Source organism: Fusarium coffeatum (assembly GCF_003316985.1).
Source record: "Fusarium coffeatum strain FIESC_28 chromosome Unknown BRIP53273_contig_344, whole genome shotgun sequence".
Classification (NCBI taxonomy): Eukaryota; Fungi; Ascomycota; class Sordariomycetes; order Hypocreales; family Nectriaceae; genus Fusarium; species Fusarium coffeatum.
In genome coordinates this window covers 101,496-120,251 of record NW_022158133.1, presented here as the reverse complement: position 1 = coordinate 120,251, position 18,756 = coordinate 101,496, and the positions used below count along the sequence as shown (strand labels likewise).

Below are 18,756 nucleotides of genomic sequence, written 5' to 3'. Positions count from 1 at the left end.
TTTTTTTTTTTTTTTTTTTTTTTTTCTTTTTCTGTTTTTGGGTTGTTGCATCGATTGCATTTGTCGATGGTGGTTGGCTATACATGCGGTCGTATAAAGTTCGATCAAGACTCCTCTCTCAGATGGGGGCCGATCTTGTCCTCAAAGATGGCAGAAATCATGAACTTCTTGACACGCTCTCGAAGTCTCAGTCTTTCCAGCCTGTTCTGGAGCACTTCCATATATCCGTCCAGGTCTTCATGACTGATCTCGTTGTGATGTCGGTCCAGATCAGGTTCCTCCTCAGAGGGATCCTTTGAGAAAGGCGAGGAAAAGCAGCTGACTGGTATACCAAGAGGCTTAATATCAGAATGACCTGTCTTCTTGAGCTCATCCATCCTCTTGTACAGGGATTCTGTGAATTCGTCCATCTCCGTCTTGCTCAACGTATCGAGGAAGAGATGCAGGTTCACCCCAGGTATGCGACGATCAGGGCTAGGGCTGCGACGATCCAGACTGGGGCTGCGATGGTTCCGGCTGGAGGAGGTGCGAGTCTTTTGCTTTCGCTTCTTGATCCCAGGACTGGTTAGGGTGAGTCTTGTTGGCTTCACATAGATGGTGGAAGACGGAGGACTATCTGGAGCAGCAACGTGACCGGCCCGGGTGGGTTCGGTGAAGGGAATAGTGTATGGGTTAGAAACGGGAAGGGTGCCCGTGAATGACATCTTGAAGATGTTGATACTGTTGTGATGTTGCAGTATGAATAGATTGTCAAGTGTTGAGTGCTGAGTACAGACTGTAGAGAAGTTGATACTGTTGTGTTGATACAGTATAGACGGAGTGAGAAGTGTAGAGATGTAAATACTGTGGGTGTTACAGTATAGACAGGATGCTATGTGTAGGTAGGTATGAGTAACCAAGCAATAGCGACTGAGCGTAGATGTGCGATATTGTGAGTGGGAAGAAGGAACTAGAGAACAGTGAGGGGACATTGGTCATTTTATACCCTTCTAGGTGATTTCATTTCTGCCTCCAAGAAAGTCTATTGCAGAATATGCTTCGAAGAGTTTTCCAAATAATGCTCGCAGCTCTCAACAATGTGCGAAAGTACCATTAGATGCCTAACTTTCGAAAGTATGCTCATAAGAATGATCTACGATGAAGGTGCCCCTGCGTACCTGCTTTGTGGATTGTGCCCGTAGGAATAATCTAGGAAGGACGGTACTAGTACTCAATATCAGTACACAAGTCACAGAAGTCCAAGTCTCTATGCTCATACAGGACTTCACTGACCAACTATATACAGACAAGAGGATTGTTCAAACAAGTGTTCGCACGTCCCCGAACTAGGTTATGAAGCCATGGGTAATTATCTAGGCCGATTTCGTGACTTCAAAGGCCCGATGATCACACTTCCTCAGCGGAGGCTGGCGTATTCTTCACGAATGCCGTCAAGTTCCCCTGTGCGAATAGTCACGGAAGGAAGAGGATTAAGCTTCCTACTTCGCAACGATTAACTTCCGCAGCAGTTGCCTTTAAGGAACTGGTCAAACACTGTTAAGACAGTATATGTAGTCTTTTAAGTTTGTAGGGTGCAGTTTTCGGCTGTTGGATTTCAAGATTGACTTTGCTCTATTGGTCACGAAGTTTCGCAAACTTTCTTGCTCTATCAAACTGTGTTCAATATAGGCAGGTCCTCAGAAATTACCATCATCTCATATGACTCTTGAATCAATACTCGGGTCGTCTTTCCCCATCACAGGCAGTAGATAGTTTGATTCAGGAATGATGGGCAATGTATTGAAGGTTCTGACCCGGGTCTGATCAGTCGAGCTTTGACTTTGTAGATTTCCATGTTTCCATGGCTGCCTAAGACCCTGATAATTGTTAGATAATTCTGCTAATCTCTCAATCTTATCGTGCTTGTTTTATTGAGGACTCGGCCTTCGGAATCCATTGTTTGTGCATTGAGTATGTAATCAGCCCGGCCTGCATAAGCGGCGATCTCCACAATGCCTTCCCAACAACTGTGCAACCGTAACCTCGACCTCAACTTCCCCTCTTCAATTGCATCTAAACATGGCTCTGAAATCGATTCTTGTAAGGAAATGTGCACCGAATCTCTCCTATGAAGCTTACCATTGAGTCCAGACAATTTTAGCCCTGGGGCTGTTAGCTTCTTTCGTCTCTGAGAGAATCAACTTGTTGAAGACGTTCTATCAGAACACGCCGGCACGTGTTTCTAAGATCAACAACATTGGCCGTCACGAAATCAAATTTAAGGATCGTATCAGGAGCTGCGAAGATGTTTTGCTTATTGAGAGCCATCATTTGGCAATTCTTGCATGTGATGCTGGGCGGGAACGCTGGAATACTGTCATGGTGCGTACCGAACCTTCCGTGACAAGCGGTTACTAACAATTGAAGGGTGTCTTTGCCGGCAACGTTAGTGAGAACGGAGGACTTTGGGCCTATGACTATGAGAATGTTGGAAGCCCCGATGGGGAGTCCCTCAAGCCAATTGCCCTCACCGGGTTCCCTCACGCCAACGACTTCCACACCCTAGGACTGGCCTTTGACCAACAGACGTCCAATCTCTTCGTGACAAACCACGCCCAGGCGGGATCACGGATCGAAATGTTCAAGTTTGACATCGAATCGTTGACGGCTCGGTACATGCAAACAATTGAGCATCCACTCATTCACGGACCCAACTCAATTGCACTCATCAACGGCCATGAGTTTTATGTTAGCAACGACCACTACATTACCAAGAAACAATCAATCCTGATTCCTAACCTCGAGACATACCTCGGCACTCCCAGCGGCACGGTCGTCCACGTATCTCTCAAAGAATCGCAGGTCCAAGCCAAAGTTGTCGCTTGGGTTCCCTTCGCAAACGGCATCGAGATCCTGAACAGTTCAACCGTCGCTGTGGCGTCTTCCTCCCGGGCAGCCGTTTACCTCTTCAAAACGCCCAATCCCACCACATTGGAGTTTAATTCCATGATCAAATTGCCTTTTCTCCCGGATAACCTTTCTGGATCCGGCGACAAATTGATGATTGCGGGTCATGGGCATATGCCTTCCTTGGTCAAGTTCACGCACTTGCGACGTATATGTAACGAGCCTGACGAGTATGAACGCGCGGATGCAACGGCTAGGAAGCTCTGCGAAACGTTGGAGGCGGTGTCTTGGACTGCTGAGTGGAGTGAAAGCGAGGGTCTAAAGAATCTCTATGTTGATACGGAGTATCCTTCCAGCTCGACTGTTGTCAAGGATGCTGACAGGGGCGTCGGTATCATCACTGGTCTTTATGCTAAAGGCATCCTGGTGTGGAGGGATTAATTGATGAAGTTGAAGCAGAGGGTCAAAACTTGCTCGCATGTACATGAGCTATACAGGAGAGACGAGATACAACTCCGCGACATGGTTTGGGACTTGGATAGTATTGCTCGCAAACTTAGAAATGAAAGAGATGAGCCCAATGGCAAAAGTGGTGAACGTTTTATCGGTTACTGTCTAGCTATGAAGAGAGTGAGAACACTGCCCCGGCTGTGCCTTCAAATACTACTACCAACACAACCAACACCTAATCAAAGTAGATCCTGTCCTGTAGCCAACCCCGTAGAGCAACTTCATGCTGAGGATGCAAACAGATGGATACCCGATAGATCGCTCAAGACCATTTCTCATTTGATCGACACCTCGCTACGCTCGGGTGCGGTATCTCAACTACTGGGAGAAGAGTCGCGCATAGCTAGTAGCTTTTCTGGACCTCGCCAACGTGGCTTGGTTCCTCTGCACTTTGTCAAGGGCACTGAACGGGCGTATCGATGATCTTGGCTTCGGAGTTAGGGGACTCATTCGGAGTTGGCCACTGATATACTATCTCAAAGCTCGTGCGTTGAACTATTTGCTGTGGGTAACTAGTTTGTCAGTCATATGCTTACTGTAACTGCGATATGGGGATACGTATCTGTCGGTGGTAAGACAACGACTTTGCGTCGCACATCTCCTATATTGCCTGCAGCCTTTACAAAAAGACCAGGTCCCCGGGCGACACCGCGTGGAGGTTATAGGAGTCCGATTTCATCGCCCTTCCCCAACTCGCTCCGTTTCCGAAACTTGTTGGAGCGCCCTCAAGGTTCAACAGCAGTATAAATACTGTATGCGTCGCCCTGAGGGTCTTTCCAAGATATTCATAACAACTGCTTTACAGCCAGATTGATATGAAACCTTGACCACTGGACCAGCCCGAAGGTGGTTCTCGAAACTGAAAGCATCTAGTTGAAACAAGACTGCCTCGCAACGATCACCCTAAGGTCGCAGTGGATTTCCTTCAAGATCCGTACGGCAACGCCTTCGGTGGCTCTGTGCCGTAGGACCTTGGCCACTATGAAGTGGACCCCCAAGAGTATCAGTCAACGGCCTTCGACGTAGAGGCACTTGGTGCCATCACTCGACCACCTCCCAACTCCCAGAGTCGGTTATCAGGTGGTATCCATTTGCCTTGAGATATTTCACTCCACAAAGGAACGCGCTACTCGACTCCAGCATCGCAGCGGAGGAGGACCCGCGGAAGGGGGGGGATTTCAAGGACCACACTGCAGCCACTGGCCACCTTGAGTTCCTTGACCATTGGAACAGAGTGTATCCGATACGCATAACGGAACAGACCTGATAATGGATTTGTATGAAAACCTTTTAGGCATGCCGTTGGGACGAACCCAACAGGAATCCCGGCAGCCCCCCTCGTCAGTGATATTGACCGGGACCGTGGCCGCCGGTAAGTGGTAGTTCGTGGGGGAGGTTTCGTGCTGCCTATGTAAGAAGGAAAGAAGAGATTTCCTGGAGACGCGATGAGAAAATATTTATTTAGGCAGGCAGAGTAGCAGACGCCTCAGGCACACCTTTATTGGTTGCTGCGCGGCACTGGCATTATTACTCTCACTGACATTCACCTGAATAGGCTAGGAGTCACCTCGCACTGGCACTGGCACTGGCACTGGCTGGCACTGGCAACAGCCTGCCGAGCAAACGCAGGTTCACACATGTCTGGTCTCAGGTATTAATAAACATTTAATGCTACACAGCATTTGCACCGTCACCCCAAGTCAAAGAATGTTCTCCGGGAATAGGTATAGCGACCAGGTACTCGAATAAGCTGTCTCAGTCAAGGGTTGGAGTTTGGTGTCACTTTGCTCGAAGGTTATCTCAGGCATGTTCGAAAGACGTGATATCTTTAACATTCACTGTTTGTGATGATGTGCCAAATTATTAAACAAACGTGTGAAATTACTCTGCCTATTCCCATACCAGCTAACTACCGTATGCACATTCATCATCAACATCAAATGCCTATCCAAACACTTTCCCGCTGCTCTCAACGCCCGAAATGAACAATACCGATTACTGGGTTGACTAATGCCGTTGTCTTAGTCTGTTCGTTCCTCTTCTCGTCATTCTTTGTATAATTCCTTCCTTTTCCCTCGCCAAGAACTTTTGGCCTGATGGTTGAGGCGCTTCGGACGGTCCAGCCGGGAGTGCACCCGACATTGACCACTCTATCTCTTCCACCTGGGGCCCAGAAAAGGAGGAAGCTGAATGAATCGGTTCGTCACAGCTAGAAGGCGGTGTCAAGACGCCTCCATTGATTGCTTCAAGTTCGAATGGCTCCGTTGAGGTGTCTACCGCCAGTTCAACGGGTGACATAGTAGCACCAGTGACTGCGGAAGACTGTGAGTTTCTCCCTTTGTCCCGACTCCTATTGAAGCGCCAACCTGGGTCTGGAGAAAGCATTACTTCAATCTCCGCCTCGCTGTACAGTCTCTTCTTAAGGCTTTGGTGTACCGCCGGCTTTCCTTGGCTATCCTTACATTCCGTGTTTGCATTGCGATTCACCAGCATCTCCAAGATCTGTTGCCTGTCTTTATTCAATTTCCCTTTGCCCTTGGACCCGCTTGGAGCGCATGTGATCATTAGAGGTGTTTCGTTCAGTCCGGAGACTAGATTGACATTTGCGCCTCCTTCTATCAGCAGTCTAGCCATTCCCAAGTCTCCTTTGTCGCATGCCTGATGCAGAGCTGTTGAGCCATAGGCATCGAGTGAGTCTATATTGATGAGCTTGACTCTCGCTTTTCGTTTTCGTTCTTGTGGTGGTGAACGAGGAATCGGCCTCTGAATCTCTTCGAGTAGTAACTTTAACGTCGCCTCGTTCTCGCACAAGTGTAGTGGCGTCTGTCCTTTGGCATTCCACACATGGACGGAGTCAGTAACTCGCAACAGTTCTCGCAGTGCTGTATTGTTGGAGTGTTGAACAGCCACCAGTAAAGGCGTGTCGCCGTCCTTATCCTGTATCGCATGTTCCACTGCGAGGATGAGCTGACGAACAATATCCGGCGGAACCTTTGTGTCTGTAGCTGCCTTGTGGAGTGGCGTTGTGTTGGCGAAATTGTCCTTGGGTATAAAAAGGCTTCCTTTATCCTCCATAGCTTGGAACCCGTGTTCACGGCACCATGCGATCGTTCTTTCAAGTGTACTGCGTTCCCAAGTGGGGTCATACCGCGGATTCTCGGACAGTAACCTCTTGAAAGCATCGAGCTTATGCCATTTCCCTTCATACCCATACTGCTCACATATCACCCTCGATATCAGCCTTATCTTCTCCCTAAACTCGTCCGGCTTAGACAAGTAACCATCGAGCGATTCTCGCAAAAGCTTTATCGCTCCTTTGCGGTCGCGCAGGTCGATACACAGAAACCCAACCGCCTCTTTCTGTTTAGTGCGATGTTGTAGGTCGTCATTGGAGCCGGATTGTCCGATAAGCTTATTCTTGAGGTTTTGCAACCGTTCGAAAGCAAGGGCTTCACACGACTTGTCATATGGCTCACAGGCGTTAAGGGTTTTGATGTAGGATATCTCCAGGCCCACCAAATCCACATCGCTCATGGCACTTTCGTCCATTCGTCCTTTGTATTTCATTGCTTTGTCGTATTGTCTTTTCGCAAGTTCCGGTATCCCAGCGTTGTACATTCGTTCCGCTCTCAAGATCGCCGCGTCAAATCTGTATCTCAACTCTTTGGCAGTGATGCCTGAAAGCCGTCTTGGTATTTCGTCCCTATTAGGTGCATTTGGCGCCGCTATTGCTGAGATATCAGCTATGGGGTCGGGAAACTCGCTTTGGACTGCGGCATCTGCCACATCTTCAATCGCCTCTCTCCAACTTCTCAGGTCGGGCTCTTCGTCGATGTTTACTCGTTCGGTTGGGTTAACCCTGAGTTTCTCTTCGCTGATGCCCTCTAGCAAGTCTTTGACTCCGCGGCTAGGAACAGCATGCAACGGGTCTAGTCTTACACAATCGTTAGAGACACGCAAATGGGCAGATGGGAAGCATCTCACAATTGTAGAGCTTGAGCGCTTAGTTGGAAGATCTGAACATTGCGACTGACTCTTTCGAATAGATCTTGATCCGGTCCAGACGGCTGTCGGATTGCGTTCCAATATCTATTACTCCTGCTTTGTGTCTGTATTGTTTTTTCCAAGGTTAAGAGATCACTTTTGAAGTCGTTTGTAAACTTTCTGATGGCTTCAAAAAGATTCACCTCTGTCTTGGTCAAATCTGCCTCTCGAAGGGCAATCCTCTTCTGCATCACAGTAAGGGATTGGGTTAACAGTCCTCCCACCACCTTCCAATGTTTGACATTTCGTGGCGCATTCTTTGCCGAGTTGATGATCCTTTCGATTCTTTTCCAGGTTGCAAGTCCGGCGACAACAAAACTCAGGACGGCCGAGGCAGGCTCTGCCATGTTGGAGGCATAAGGGTCATGACAATCCTGCTTGTTACTTGTAAGTGAGCTTGTCAGACGAAAGTCTAGATGTCCACGCTTGAATAGAAACAATGTATCAGAGTAATGTCGCGTGTGCTGGCCTCGACATGCACTGCCCCCGCATATGAGAAATCAGGCTGTGAGTCCAGGCCGATGTCTCTAACCTGTAACACACCCACGTCAGATGATTTTCGCGGCCAACATCGGGCTGGTGAGTAAATCAACTTACCAACAGAGTGTTCGGTCCTTGGTTCGAACAATCCGACCAACCTCTTTCTAATATGAGAGTCGAACTGAGTAGCCACTCCTCAATTCCTTCAAAGTCGTTTGCAGAATAGTCGTTGTCGTAAGCTGGAGGTCAGGCTCTCGAGTCTTTGTACACTACTCGTCCTTTGCAGTTAAGGCGACTAAGGCGACCTCTCTTCTTCAGAAGCAACGTTGTCATTGAGGGGCCAAGGCAGTACTGTGCATCTTCCTGCAGTAAGCTACCCCTGTGTTTCGCCACATGAACAGGGACTCGGTGTTCAGCCGTACAGGGGTCGGATCAATAACATGATTTGCAAAACATTTATTGGGGTTGAAATAAACTTCCCCATGGGGTTCTTCCCAGAGCGGCAATTTGACCCGCTGGTTTTTTGTAGTACTTCTGTAATTTCGTCGTGATGGTTTTGTGATACGTATACCTACCTAGTTATGGTTCGCAGTGCTGACTGTGGTTCGCCAACAGCAGTATGTTGCACAGAACTTCATGACTCTGCCTTGTTTGCCCTGCAGAGTCCTTGCCCGGGACCATGTTGGTTGTTTCAGCCATTATGCAGAAGTCCTGAAGTTGCAATCAGAGTAGCAACGAGGCTCCGAGGACTTCCGTCTCCCTGATCTCTCTCATTTCTTGAAGTCAGAAACGCTCCTTCTCGATAAATCAAGTCTCAACGACATGTCGCAGTCGCACCTTCCATCAAAAACATGTCTGCAAGTGACGATCGAACGACACAAAGCCCCGGTTTCGGAAAGAGACTCGAGGAATTCCTTCGGAGGCAAATTCACGAGCGTGACGAATTCAGTACTTCACTGGGTAGGTACAGCCTGTGGAATCATCGAAGCATTTCTTGTTTTATGCTTCTTCGACTAACACTGCCCAGCTGGCGTGTCAGAGCCTGTTCTACGACAGGCGATCGATACTCTGTGCAGCGAGCTTCCGTTTCTCGAACGTAGTCAAGTTCAACGAGCTGCTGAAGTCGGGAAACATGCAAACTACTACTACCGACTGTCTAGCAGACAGATCACGAACCTAAACCCCGTGGTTAATCTCGAACAACATGAGAAGGATAGTCTCGTAGAAGAGCGAGAAAAGCTCTTCAGCCAACGTGGCATGCTCAGCATCATCTGTACTGTATCACTCGCTGCATTCCTCCAGGGTCATGTTCAGTCCTCGATCAATGCTATGAGCCTCTTCGTCGAGACAATCGACATCGATATCAGGGACGGTCATGGTCAAGAAGGAAGGGCTGGGAATACTGCAGAGTGGCAGCTTGGTGCCATGAATGCGATACCCTTTCTCACTGCTGCATTCCCCGGTGCTGCACTGTCGCTTCCTGTCAATTATTGCCTCGGACGACGAGGAGCTCTAGGCCTCTCAGCTCTACTCATCATCGCCAGTTCAGTAGGCTCCGGCTTTGCTAAGACATGGCAGCAGGTCCTTGGTGCCAGAGTTGTTGGTGGAGTAGGTGGGTAGTGCACTTGTTCTTCATATGACAACTACTGACATGCAATAGCCATGGGCATCAAGGCAGTCAGCGCCCCTATCCTGGCTTCCGAGACAGCTGTTGGCTACTGGAGAGGCTCAACGATACTCGCATGGCAGCTTTGGTAAGTTTCTCTCTTCGCCAATGCGGGTTCCCCATAGCTGATGTCATGTGTTTTTAGGGTCGCATGTGGTATCATGATTGGATTTGTCGTCAACTTCATAATTGCTGCTGGAACCACCACTTTGGAAGGGGACCCAAACACACAGCTCAACATACACGATGGTAGATACCACGCATTACAGTGGATAGCTGCAGCGCCTGCAGTTCCGTCTCTATTACTACTGGTTGCTGTCTGCTATTGCTACGAGAGCCCTCGATTCTATATGCGACCTGGTACGCCCAATTATAACCTCAGTCGCGCATTCGACATTCTGCTGCAAGTTCGAAAAACAAGAGTAATTTCAGTCGTATAGCCATTTCCCCTTCTGTTTTTAACGTCTTCATAGCTCCAGGCCACTCGTGATCTCTTCCTCATATGGTGGTCCACTCGAAATGAGGAAGGCCACGTCCTTCGAACGGAACTGCACAAGAGCCGTAATAGAAACACTGGACACCCCGAGCACAATTTCAGATCAAATGCAGATGCTTCTAGCAACAACAAATCACCAAACTCCGGACTGACATATTCATCCCTCATCCTTGTCGTATTGCAGCTCTCAGCGGATCAGTTCAGGCCTTTGTTCACAAGTCGACGACTCAGAAATGCCTTATGGAGCAGCAGTACAGTTGCTCTTGCACAGCAGCTTTGTGGAAGTAAGATCTCGTTTTGGCCCTCATTGAGGAAGCTGACAAGTGTTTGAAGTCAACGTTTTCGCATTCTACTCCAGTAAGCCACAGACTCTGATTCTCTTCGGCCATTATTGACAGTCTCTCAGATGGGATCTTTAGCAACTACGGTGTCAAAACAAGTATGGGCTACAGTTTTGGCTTTGGTATGTATCTTGCCGCCACTCGATGCGAACAACTACTGACCAAGCTAGGTTGTGTCAACTTCTTCTTTGGATTGTTAGCCATGAGGTCAGTACCTTCCTGCAATGGTTGATCATTCCATGCCGCTAAACATACGACAGGTCCATCGACATCATCGGGCGACGTCGTTGGCTATTGTCGACTCTACCTTTGATGAGTCTCTTCCTTATGGCAGCTGCAGTGGCATATGCTATAGGGCCACAGGATCCTGCCGGAGACCCAAAAGCAAACACACCAGCTTCTATTGCTGGCATCATTTTTATATACCGTAGGCAACATCCTACATGTGGTAAAGCGGCAGGCTGACATTCTGTAGTGTTTGCTGCTGTTTATAGTCCAGGCTTGGGACCAATCCCGTTCACTCTAGCTTCTGAGAGGTTTGTCACAGATGCTTCGTATTTTGTTTTATAATCACTGACATTTGTAGCTTCCCTCTAAAGAACCGAGAAGCGGTATGCCGTACCAATATCTTTAGGAGAAGAAGAAGTTACTAACATTGGACTACTTCTAGGGGGCATCGATCGCAATCTCTATCAACCTGTTTTTCGCGGGCCTCTTGACTATCCTCTTGCCCCGTATCAACGTGGTTTTCAAGATGGCCGGAACACTGGGCTTTTTTGCCGGTCTCAACATTGTCGCCTTTGTTCTCATTTTCTTCTTTGTTGAAGAGACAAAACAGCTCACTCTTGAAGAACTTGACCAAGTGTTTGACAATCCCAAGAGTCAGTTTGCAAACTACCAAGTTACCAAACGTCTCCCCTTTATCTCCAAGAAGTATCTGTTGTGGAGGAGGGATGCCGAGAGACCCCAAGCCTACGATGAATGGGCGCTTGAGAATAGACAAGGGTCTGATTGGAGGAGACGGGATTGAAGAAAGGGACGGCGGCAAAGTATTGCTTGGCTGGCTTGGCTTGGCCCTCGTGATCAAAATTTCGCATTAGGATTTCTTGCTCTTCTCGAGGCATCACTTAATCATAGATAATAATATATATAGACAAATGTGATGGGTGTTGGTCTCACATTTGTTGGTCAATATTATTCGCATCTCGTATTTAAACTTTTAAAGTTCCCGTCACTCCACCCCCACGTAACAGCCCAGCCCAGTCGCAAGTGCATTAACTCAGAGGTGCCGGTAGCCGATCCATCCAAGCAATCAACACCTGACGCCCGACCCTGTTAATCTGCAACGTCACTCGTGCAACTTTAATATTATCTCTCCATCCGCCTTCCAGGCCAACTCGGACATATCAAAACACAAATCTCTTAAAAATGGCTGGGCATCAAGAATATTACGGCAATCAACAGCAATATGGATATCAGCAATATCCGCCTCATCAGCAACAACCACAATATCCTCCTCAGTACCAATACAATGCGCCGCCTACATACGCGCCAGGTTACCCACCTCAGCAACATGTCTACCGACACACTCCTCGCCAAAACTGGGCTGTTACGACAGCGCGATCATTCAACATTGTCATCCCAGTGGTCATCATTATTCTCAGTATCTGGTGGTCCATTAGATCGTCGACGTGTCCCAACAATGCGCCTATCGGGCACGAATGCTCCTGGCGGTTATGGGCCAGTCTTCCAGTTGTATGCTCTCTATCCCATTCTCTCATCTTCAGCTGCAAACTGACGCCTCATAGGCATGTGTTGCGCTTCTATGGGCCGTCGTGATGAACATCTCTGCGCGCCGCGCAACGCACTCAATGTCCCATGTCCCTGGTGTCGTCAACGCAGCTGTAGAGCTCATCATTGCGCTCGGCGCTACGGCATGCTTTTCGATTCTCATCTACCACATTCAGAACTACGTTGTCTGGGGTAGGACCTCAGAGGCAATAATGATTGCTATGCTGGTGATACTAGCGTACGTATAGGCTATTCCTATGGGTGAAGTGTTGCTAACCGAGATGCAGGCTCGTCAGCTATGTTCTTTTTGCGTGGTCGATTTATGAGATGAGGTATTATCGAAAGCAGAGGGAGAATGTGAACAGTCATATTCCCATCTGAGAAGATAGTTGAATACCGATATGGTGCTGCGGAGGGCGAGGGGAGCACGTACGCGCGGTCGCTGTTCATCCTACAAGTGGTGGAGCCGCCAAGCCATGATATCACAACCTGGCGCCAAAGACTGGGCAAAGCGCTTGGTCAATAGTTCACAACTGAAGTATGGGAAAGGATACATCATGGGACTGAATAGCTTGCGCGGGCTCCCGGCATCTTTATTAGACCTCTAGCTTTTGCAAAATGGAGACCTTCCTAGAATTACAATCTATGAGACTTTTCGTCCTGCACCTATAAGTGACAAGCGCCGCGCCAATCTCTTGGTATCATACAGAACCACTGCTTCTCATTACCATCAATTCTTTTTCATCATGCTCGATACTGATCTCATATCATTATCGTCCAACATGCCACAAACTCCACGCTCCGTCCGGCTCTTCATTTATAGGTTTCCGGCGAAACCTCCATTAGCTGCGAATCGTAGCTGATAATCGCGAAGATCCGCCCAGTGTCGCAGTTCCTCTTCCTCATCCTGCGATGTCATCTGTGATAGATCCTGTGCGTCCATGCCTCCTCCGCTGCCAGCACCTGTCTTCTCAAGCTTCACTAGAATGTTGATTAACTGTGACAATGCTTCTTCCGATTTGACTGCGAAAGGCCCCTTTCGCTCTGGTGCGTCATTGAGGAGTGTCGACGCTACTTGGCGAATTTTGTTGATGAGGGATCCGCCGTTGGGTTCCATGTTTCGCTGCGAGATAGATCCCAGAACTGTGAGCAGGTTCTGCACAATCAATTCACGTTCTGCTGACATGAAATCATGAATCTCCTTCTCATCGGCATCCTGGGCCGCCTTTTCTTCCTCTGATTGGCCCTCGATGGGGTTGGTATCTTGCTGCTGCTCCTGTAGGTGAACATCGCGGAGGTCGAAGTACAATTCCACGAAATAAGAACGAGTGGCAAGCTGTGAGACAAAGATGTTGGCTTTTTGGATCTCATACTGCAGATGGCGACGTCGGGCGGGTTGGTTCTTGATCACATTGCGCAGGTCATGGGCTGGCTGGCTGTTAGGCCAAGCAGGAGGCGCATATTGCATGCCAGAATCGTCGAAGCTGGCTAGTGGGTTGGCCTCGACGCCGTGGTCGCCAAGTTGAAGCTCGGGTGGTAGGTTATCTGTGATACTCTTGGCTGCAAGTAAACCATCGCGAAGAAGAATTCGCTGATCCGCCCAAGGCAGGGTGCTCATGCCATAAGCGAGTTCGAGACTAACAATACCGTTCATGGTAGTGTAAATATCGATCGCGAAGCGGAATCCAGTCAGCAGAGTAACACTGCCGTCTTGTTGGTGGATGACTTCATTGGCAAGAACGCAAATGTCGTCAACGTTTTCGGGATAAGCAGGGTAGGGAAGACTGGGTGTAGATGGAGCAATGACCATGTCCGCAGATGATGCACCAAGCTGCGCGAAGGACCTGAAGATGTTAGATGGAGCTCATGATATATTGTACTATATACATACCGAATGCCGAGCAGTAGGCAGTAGAAGATGCGTTTTCCGATCTGATCCTTGACATGGTTGAATGGAAGAGGATCTGGTGAGCAGTTGTCGTTACCAAAGGTTGGCAGATCACCAGGATGCTTAGGCCGATTGAAACCCAGCTCGCGAAGGAGGGTCAGGGTCTCAGCCATGAACTGGCCAGAGGCGTTCCACTGGTGAGTATATCCCGAAGCTAGTCCCAAGAAATAGCTGGTCGCTGCGTCATCAAGGGTTTTGGGTTGTTTGAGCTGCCATTTGCTCCCACGTGTTAACAAAGCAATCTCACGGCATTTTTCAACCATGACGATAGCTCGTGGAAATAGGTGGGTGCTGTGCTGTGCCTTGAGGTGTTCTCTCGCACTGCGGGGAAAGGACGCAACAAGGGAACAGATCATACTCGCGAGTAGACCAAGAAACTCGGGCTTGGTGCGATCCTCGCGGTTTGCAAACGACTGGCGGAACGTCGGCTCATGGGGGAAGGGCGCAAGTGGATGAATATAGGTGAAGAAGTCATCAACGAGGAGTTCCAAGACTGGCATAGGCGCAATGGACTCGGCATCGAGAACACCCTCAGTTGAGATGTTCATCAGCGTCTTAGCCGCTGTCTGAGGTGAAGGAGACAATGACTCAAACACTGCTGCCGCCGCCGCTGCAGCTGGAATATCCGCCCGTGTACGCTTAGCAGCTTTCGCAGCCTCGGCGTGCTTGTTGGGTGGTCCTCGACGCTTCGTCTCTCGATTAAAGGTACAGTCTACACCAAGCTCTCGACAAGGTCGGCAGGGAATGTTACTATCGTCGCACTTGACCTTGCGCATGCTGCACATATCACATGCACGTCGTAGGCGAGTCAGCTTGGGGTTGATGGTAGGATCACGCAGAACAGCTCCATTTCCAGGCATAAGCTGTGTCGACAAATCGGACGCGTGAGGGAGGCCTTCTTGTGGCGATTGATCCATAGGTTGATGCTGCTGTTGCTGATGGCCGACAACCTCAGCGGCAGCTAGGGCGGCATGCTGCAAGCCCTGGGGACTGTTGATGATAGCATGGGCGGCATCGCTGGCAGCCTGCAGCATTTCAAGCCCATTGCTTGCGTATGCATGAGCCGTCGCGTGCGAGGATGGCGATGGTGGAGGTGAATCCGACATGTTGGAGAAAGCAGTCAAATCAGACTGCGCCGGGCCTGGGCCTGTAAAGGCGGCGGCGGAGCTCGGAGCTCAACTCGGTGGGCGGAACTGGAGTAAGCGGAGCGGGACCCTTGAAGACGGCGCCGGAGTGGACTGGTCTGGATCGGATCTGAATGGTCACGGCCTTTCGCGATGGCTGATTGTCGGCGGAAGCCCGGTTGTTGGAGGAGGTTGAGCCGAAGAGGAATTGGGAATTGTTTTGGGGGTTGTGGGTAATTTTCGGCTACCGGTGTGCCTCAGGCCTCGGTCACGAAATGGCTTACCCTAAAGCCATACTTTAGTCCGAGTTGATAGCATAAAAATGTCTGAAGTTCAGATACTCACTAATTATGTGCGATGCTAAATACTCTATACTTGTTTAATTTCATCGTCTGCAACTCTGATCTCACAATCATGTTTGTTGTGCCACGTTGAACGGTGGTATTGGATGAATGGAAAGATCATGTTCTCGGTAGAACAAATCCTAGATAGACGAATGCAAATTTGGAGAAGGGTAATATTGCTCTGGTTGAATAAAAAGTGATGGATTAGGAGACTACCTATTTTACCCAAACCCAGAGACCAGTCATTACAGGATTGATCAAGTACCGTTGTACATTGAATAAACATGCTTCGTAGTTATTTGTCTTTACCGGAGCATCAAGGGTTCTGCTCCCTGGCTCACGATCAATACACACGGGATACGACTTAATCCTGAAACAGTCTCATCGCGTAGATCTCGAACGATTTTCTAGAAGATGGGATTGTCTTGCATAGTACTCATGCTTCAGAATGAGTGTCGCAATCCGCCGTCTGCAACCGAAGGATGAAAAGAAAGGATGCACCAATCACAGTAGACGGATTTCCTTTTGTAAACCAGGGTCACCAATGATCATCCCCGCAAACCGCCGTTACCGATCCCAGGATATCCACTTGTAGCTGTCGAACTAGAGACGACAATGTTTGCTGGCATTCATGCTAGACATAAACCATGATAACCTATACACCACCATTTACTATTATATCCTATTCATTGGTCAAGGCCATAGTATTAGAAACAGTGATTCTTCATCTCATCTCTTCTCGGGTGCGTCCGGCTGACAACTCCCTCCCCAACGACATCACGGACCCTGGAAAGGCCCCACCATCAGTCGATGGGCTGATTTATCGACCTGGCGTGATCGCTCACTTCAGCTACCAATACACAACGCAGCGGACCAAGGCGAGACTCGGGGAAAGGCCTCTCATGTCATGAGAATGCGTATGATGAGAGGGAAATATGAACAAGTTGTCATGGACAAGGGACTGGGGGGTACAAGGGGAAAGTGAATAAATACCGTGGCCGGGTTGTCACTTCGTTTCTTGACTTACATGTATACTTGATCTGCTTATTGACCTTTTATCTGAACTCATCGAGCTTCGAATATTATCTTGAATCACGCGATAAACCTGAAGTTTCTTAACTCCCTTGACCTCGGCTTTGCCCCAAAGAATAACAACAGTTTCGACCAGCGACTTGACCTGAGGAGGATCATCATCCCAGAATCGCAGATACCATTGCGAACAGCTCAACAGTAGCTTGACACAACCAAACTTCAACTACACAGAACAAGATACCACAGCCAAGATGAATTCACGACCTATGAAGCACATCGATCGCGAGGATCTCTACACCAACCTCGAAGCTCGCGTTCAATACCTTCACTCCTTCCTCGACTTCTCAAGCCGTACGTGCCGCCCATGAATATCCTAGCAGCAGTTAAACTAACCCGATACGTCTCCAGGCGATATCGAGGCTCTCATCACTGGCGCAAAATACGTCAAGGCTCTTATTCCCGCCGTCGTCAACATCGTCTACAAGAAACTCCTCCAATACGATATCACCGCCCGTGCTTTCACCACACGCAGTACCTCCTTCGAAGGTCCCCTCGATGAGATACCAGACGAGAACAGTCCCCAGATTCTGCACAGAAAGATGTTTCTGCGCGCTTACCTTATGAAGCTGTGCTCGGACCCTAGCAAGATGGAGTTTTGGGAGTATCTCGACAAAGTTGGGTATGTCACTTCCTCTCCCGATAAAAGGAGCACTGACTAACATGAGCAGAATGATGCACGTCGGTCTTGGTCGCAAGCACCCTCTCCACATCGAATACGTGCATCTCGGCGTCTGCCTTGGCTTCATTCAAGATATCATGACAGAAGCTATCCTCTCGCATCCTCGTCTACATATCCAGCGCAAGACAGCCCTCGTAAAGGCTTTGAACAAGGTCATCTGGATCCAGAACGATCTCATGGCCAAATGGCACGTCAAGGACGGTTCCGAGTTCGAGGTTGGAGACTCTGATATCGAGATCGAGAGCGAAGGTTATCTACACGGAAAGCGTATCATTGGCGATGCTGGCGGTTCCAGTTCTGATGATGAAACTTCAGAGCAAGCGCCTCCATCAAGAATCCCGCATCCTAATGGTGCGTCGGGTGGAGGAGTGTGTCCCTTCTCTGGGATGGGTGCTCCAGCTGAGGACCAGTGATGGTCTGTATCTTGACTATGCTTGGAGCTGAAGCTCAAGTATGAGGACAATCATCTCTCAACAACATATATCTGGCGTTCATGATAATGACCTATTTGGGCGGTGGGCATGGGGTATTTGGGGTTAAGGAAGTCTTTTCAAATATTTCTTCACGATAGAGGATTAGTATGAGAATGTGAATATTTTGCAACTCTTTCCACTTATTTCTCGATCTTCACTCTCATGGAGCGAGCACTTTGTCGTCATTTGCGGTGTTTTCACGTTGTAAGCCTATCGCAAATATTGGCACCAGATTTATGGGTTGACTTTCACGTGCATCCATCTTGTACGCGGGGCAGTTAAAATGTTTTGAACTTCAAGTCCAAAAATACAGCTTCAATGGATCCCCTTCAAGTGATTGTCCTAGAATTTCTCTCAAGGTTGCGTCATGCGGCTGGAGCTTTTGGTCCTCTATGGAGACAGCAATGGGTCCCACGATTGACAGATCACGATTGTTGAGTCTGGACCATTCGTCACATCAAGGTTCCTGGACGATTCAAACTAGAGGCTCCATTCGATATTAATATGAGGCACATGATTGGATCGTGATAGGGCTTCCGTAGCGGGATGACGGTAGTCATTGAGCTTTGGGATCCCCACAGAGGGGTTGATCCAAAGCTTGGAGCTGAAGAGGATCATGATATGAAAAAGAGGCAGAATAAAGAAAGAGGCATATTGAACAATTTGGGCAAATATTCAGATCAGGAATGCCTAATGTGTTGTTTCTTTTCTGCGCATGTCAGTATCAGGCACTTGTAACGGGGTTGCCGGGCCGGGATTTCGAATCTTCGGGACGTTCCAGACAGTCTCGAACCTCTTAGAAACTCTTGTCAACCTCCAATGGCAGGTCGTTGATACACCACACGATCGGCTAAGGCGAGTAGGATGAACAAGTCGGAAGAG

General features: G+C 48.8%; 7 protein-coding genes across 7 annotated transcripts; 4 read left to right on the top strand and 3 right to left on the bottom strand.

The window, feature by feature from the left end:
* Window positions 1-104: 104 nt before the first annotated feature.
* On the bottom strand, window positions 105-704 carry FIESC28_10916 (uncharacterized protein; the record flags this gene model as incomplete). Its single annotated transcript, XM_031165046.1, has 1 exon — window positions 105-704. The coding sequence occupies one exon, from the start codon at window positions 702-704 to the stop codon at window positions 105-107; it is 600 nt and encodes a 199-aa protein (XP_031010925.1).
* A 1,287-nt stretch (window positions 705-1,991) lies between these two features.
* Window positions 1,992-3,327, top strand: FIESC28_10915 (uncharacterized protein; the record flags this gene model as incomplete). The annotated part of the gene is made up of 3 exons (XM_031165045.1): window positions 1,992-2,079; window positions 2,141-2,361; window positions 2,407-3,327. The coding sequence occupies 3 exons, from the start codon at window positions 1,992-1,994 to the stop codon at window positions 3,325-3,327; spliced, it is 1,230 nt and encodes a 409-aa protein (XP_031010924.1).
* A 2,076-nt stretch (window positions 3,328-5,403) lies between these two features.
* Window positions 5,404-7,787, bottom strand: FIESC28_10914 (uncharacterized protein; the record flags this gene model as incomplete). Its single annotated transcript, XM_031165044.1, has 2 exons — window positions 5,404-7,330; window positions 7,381-7,787. The coding sequence occupies 2 exons, from the start codon at window positions 7,785-7,787 to the stop codon at window positions 5,404-5,406; spliced, it is 2,334 nt and encodes a 777-aa protein (XP_031010923.1).
* Window positions 7,788-8,771: 984 nt separating this feature from the next.
* FIESC28_10913 (uncharacterized protein) lies at window positions 8,772-11,453 on the top strand (the record flags this gene model as incomplete). The annotated part of the gene is made up of 12 exons (XM_031165043.1): window positions 8,772-8,880; window positions 8,948-9,532; window positions 9,581-9,674; window positions 9,732-10,008; window positions 10,060-10,366; window positions 10,416-10,439; window positions 10,489-10,545; window positions 10,594-10,630; window positions 10,684-10,850; window positions 10,899-10,959; window positions 11,010-11,034; window positions 11,094-11,453. 12 exons carry the CDS (start codon window positions 8,772-8,774, stop codon window positions 11,451-11,453), a joined length of 2,103 nt encoding a protein of 700 aa, XP_031010922.1.
* Window positions 11,454-11,851: 398 nt separating this feature from the next.
* On the top strand, window positions 11,852-12,595 carry FIESC28_10912 (uncharacterized protein; the record flags this gene model as incomplete). The annotated part of the gene is made up of 3 exons (XM_031165042.1): window positions 11,852-12,178; window positions 12,232-12,452; window positions 12,502-12,595. The coding sequence occupies 3 exons, from the start codon at window positions 11,852-11,854 to the stop codon at window positions 12,593-12,595; spliced, it is 642 nt and encodes a 213-aa protein (XP_031010921.1).
* A 436-nt stretch (window positions 12,596-13,031) lies between these two features.
* FIESC28_10911 (uncharacterized protein) lies at window positions 13,032-15,268 on the bottom strand (the record flags this gene model as incomplete). Its single annotated transcript, XM_031165041.1, has 2 exons — window positions 13,032-14,058; window positions 14,106-15,268. 2 exons carry the CDS (start codon window positions 15,266-15,268, stop codon window positions 13,032-13,034), a joined length of 2,190 nt encoding a protein of 729 aa, XP_031010920.1.
* A 1,645-nt stretch (window positions 15,269-16,913) lies between these two features.
* Window positions 16,914-17,814, top strand: FIESC28_10910 (uncharacterized protein; the record flags this gene model as incomplete). Its single annotated transcript, XM_031165040.1, has 3 exons — window positions 16,914-17,013; window positions 17,071-17,341; window positions 17,391-17,814. 3 exons carry the CDS (start codon window positions 16,914-16,916, stop codon window positions 17,812-17,814), a joined length of 795 nt encoding a protein of 264 aa, XP_031010919.1.
* Window positions 17,815-18,756: the final 942 nt, after the last annotated feature.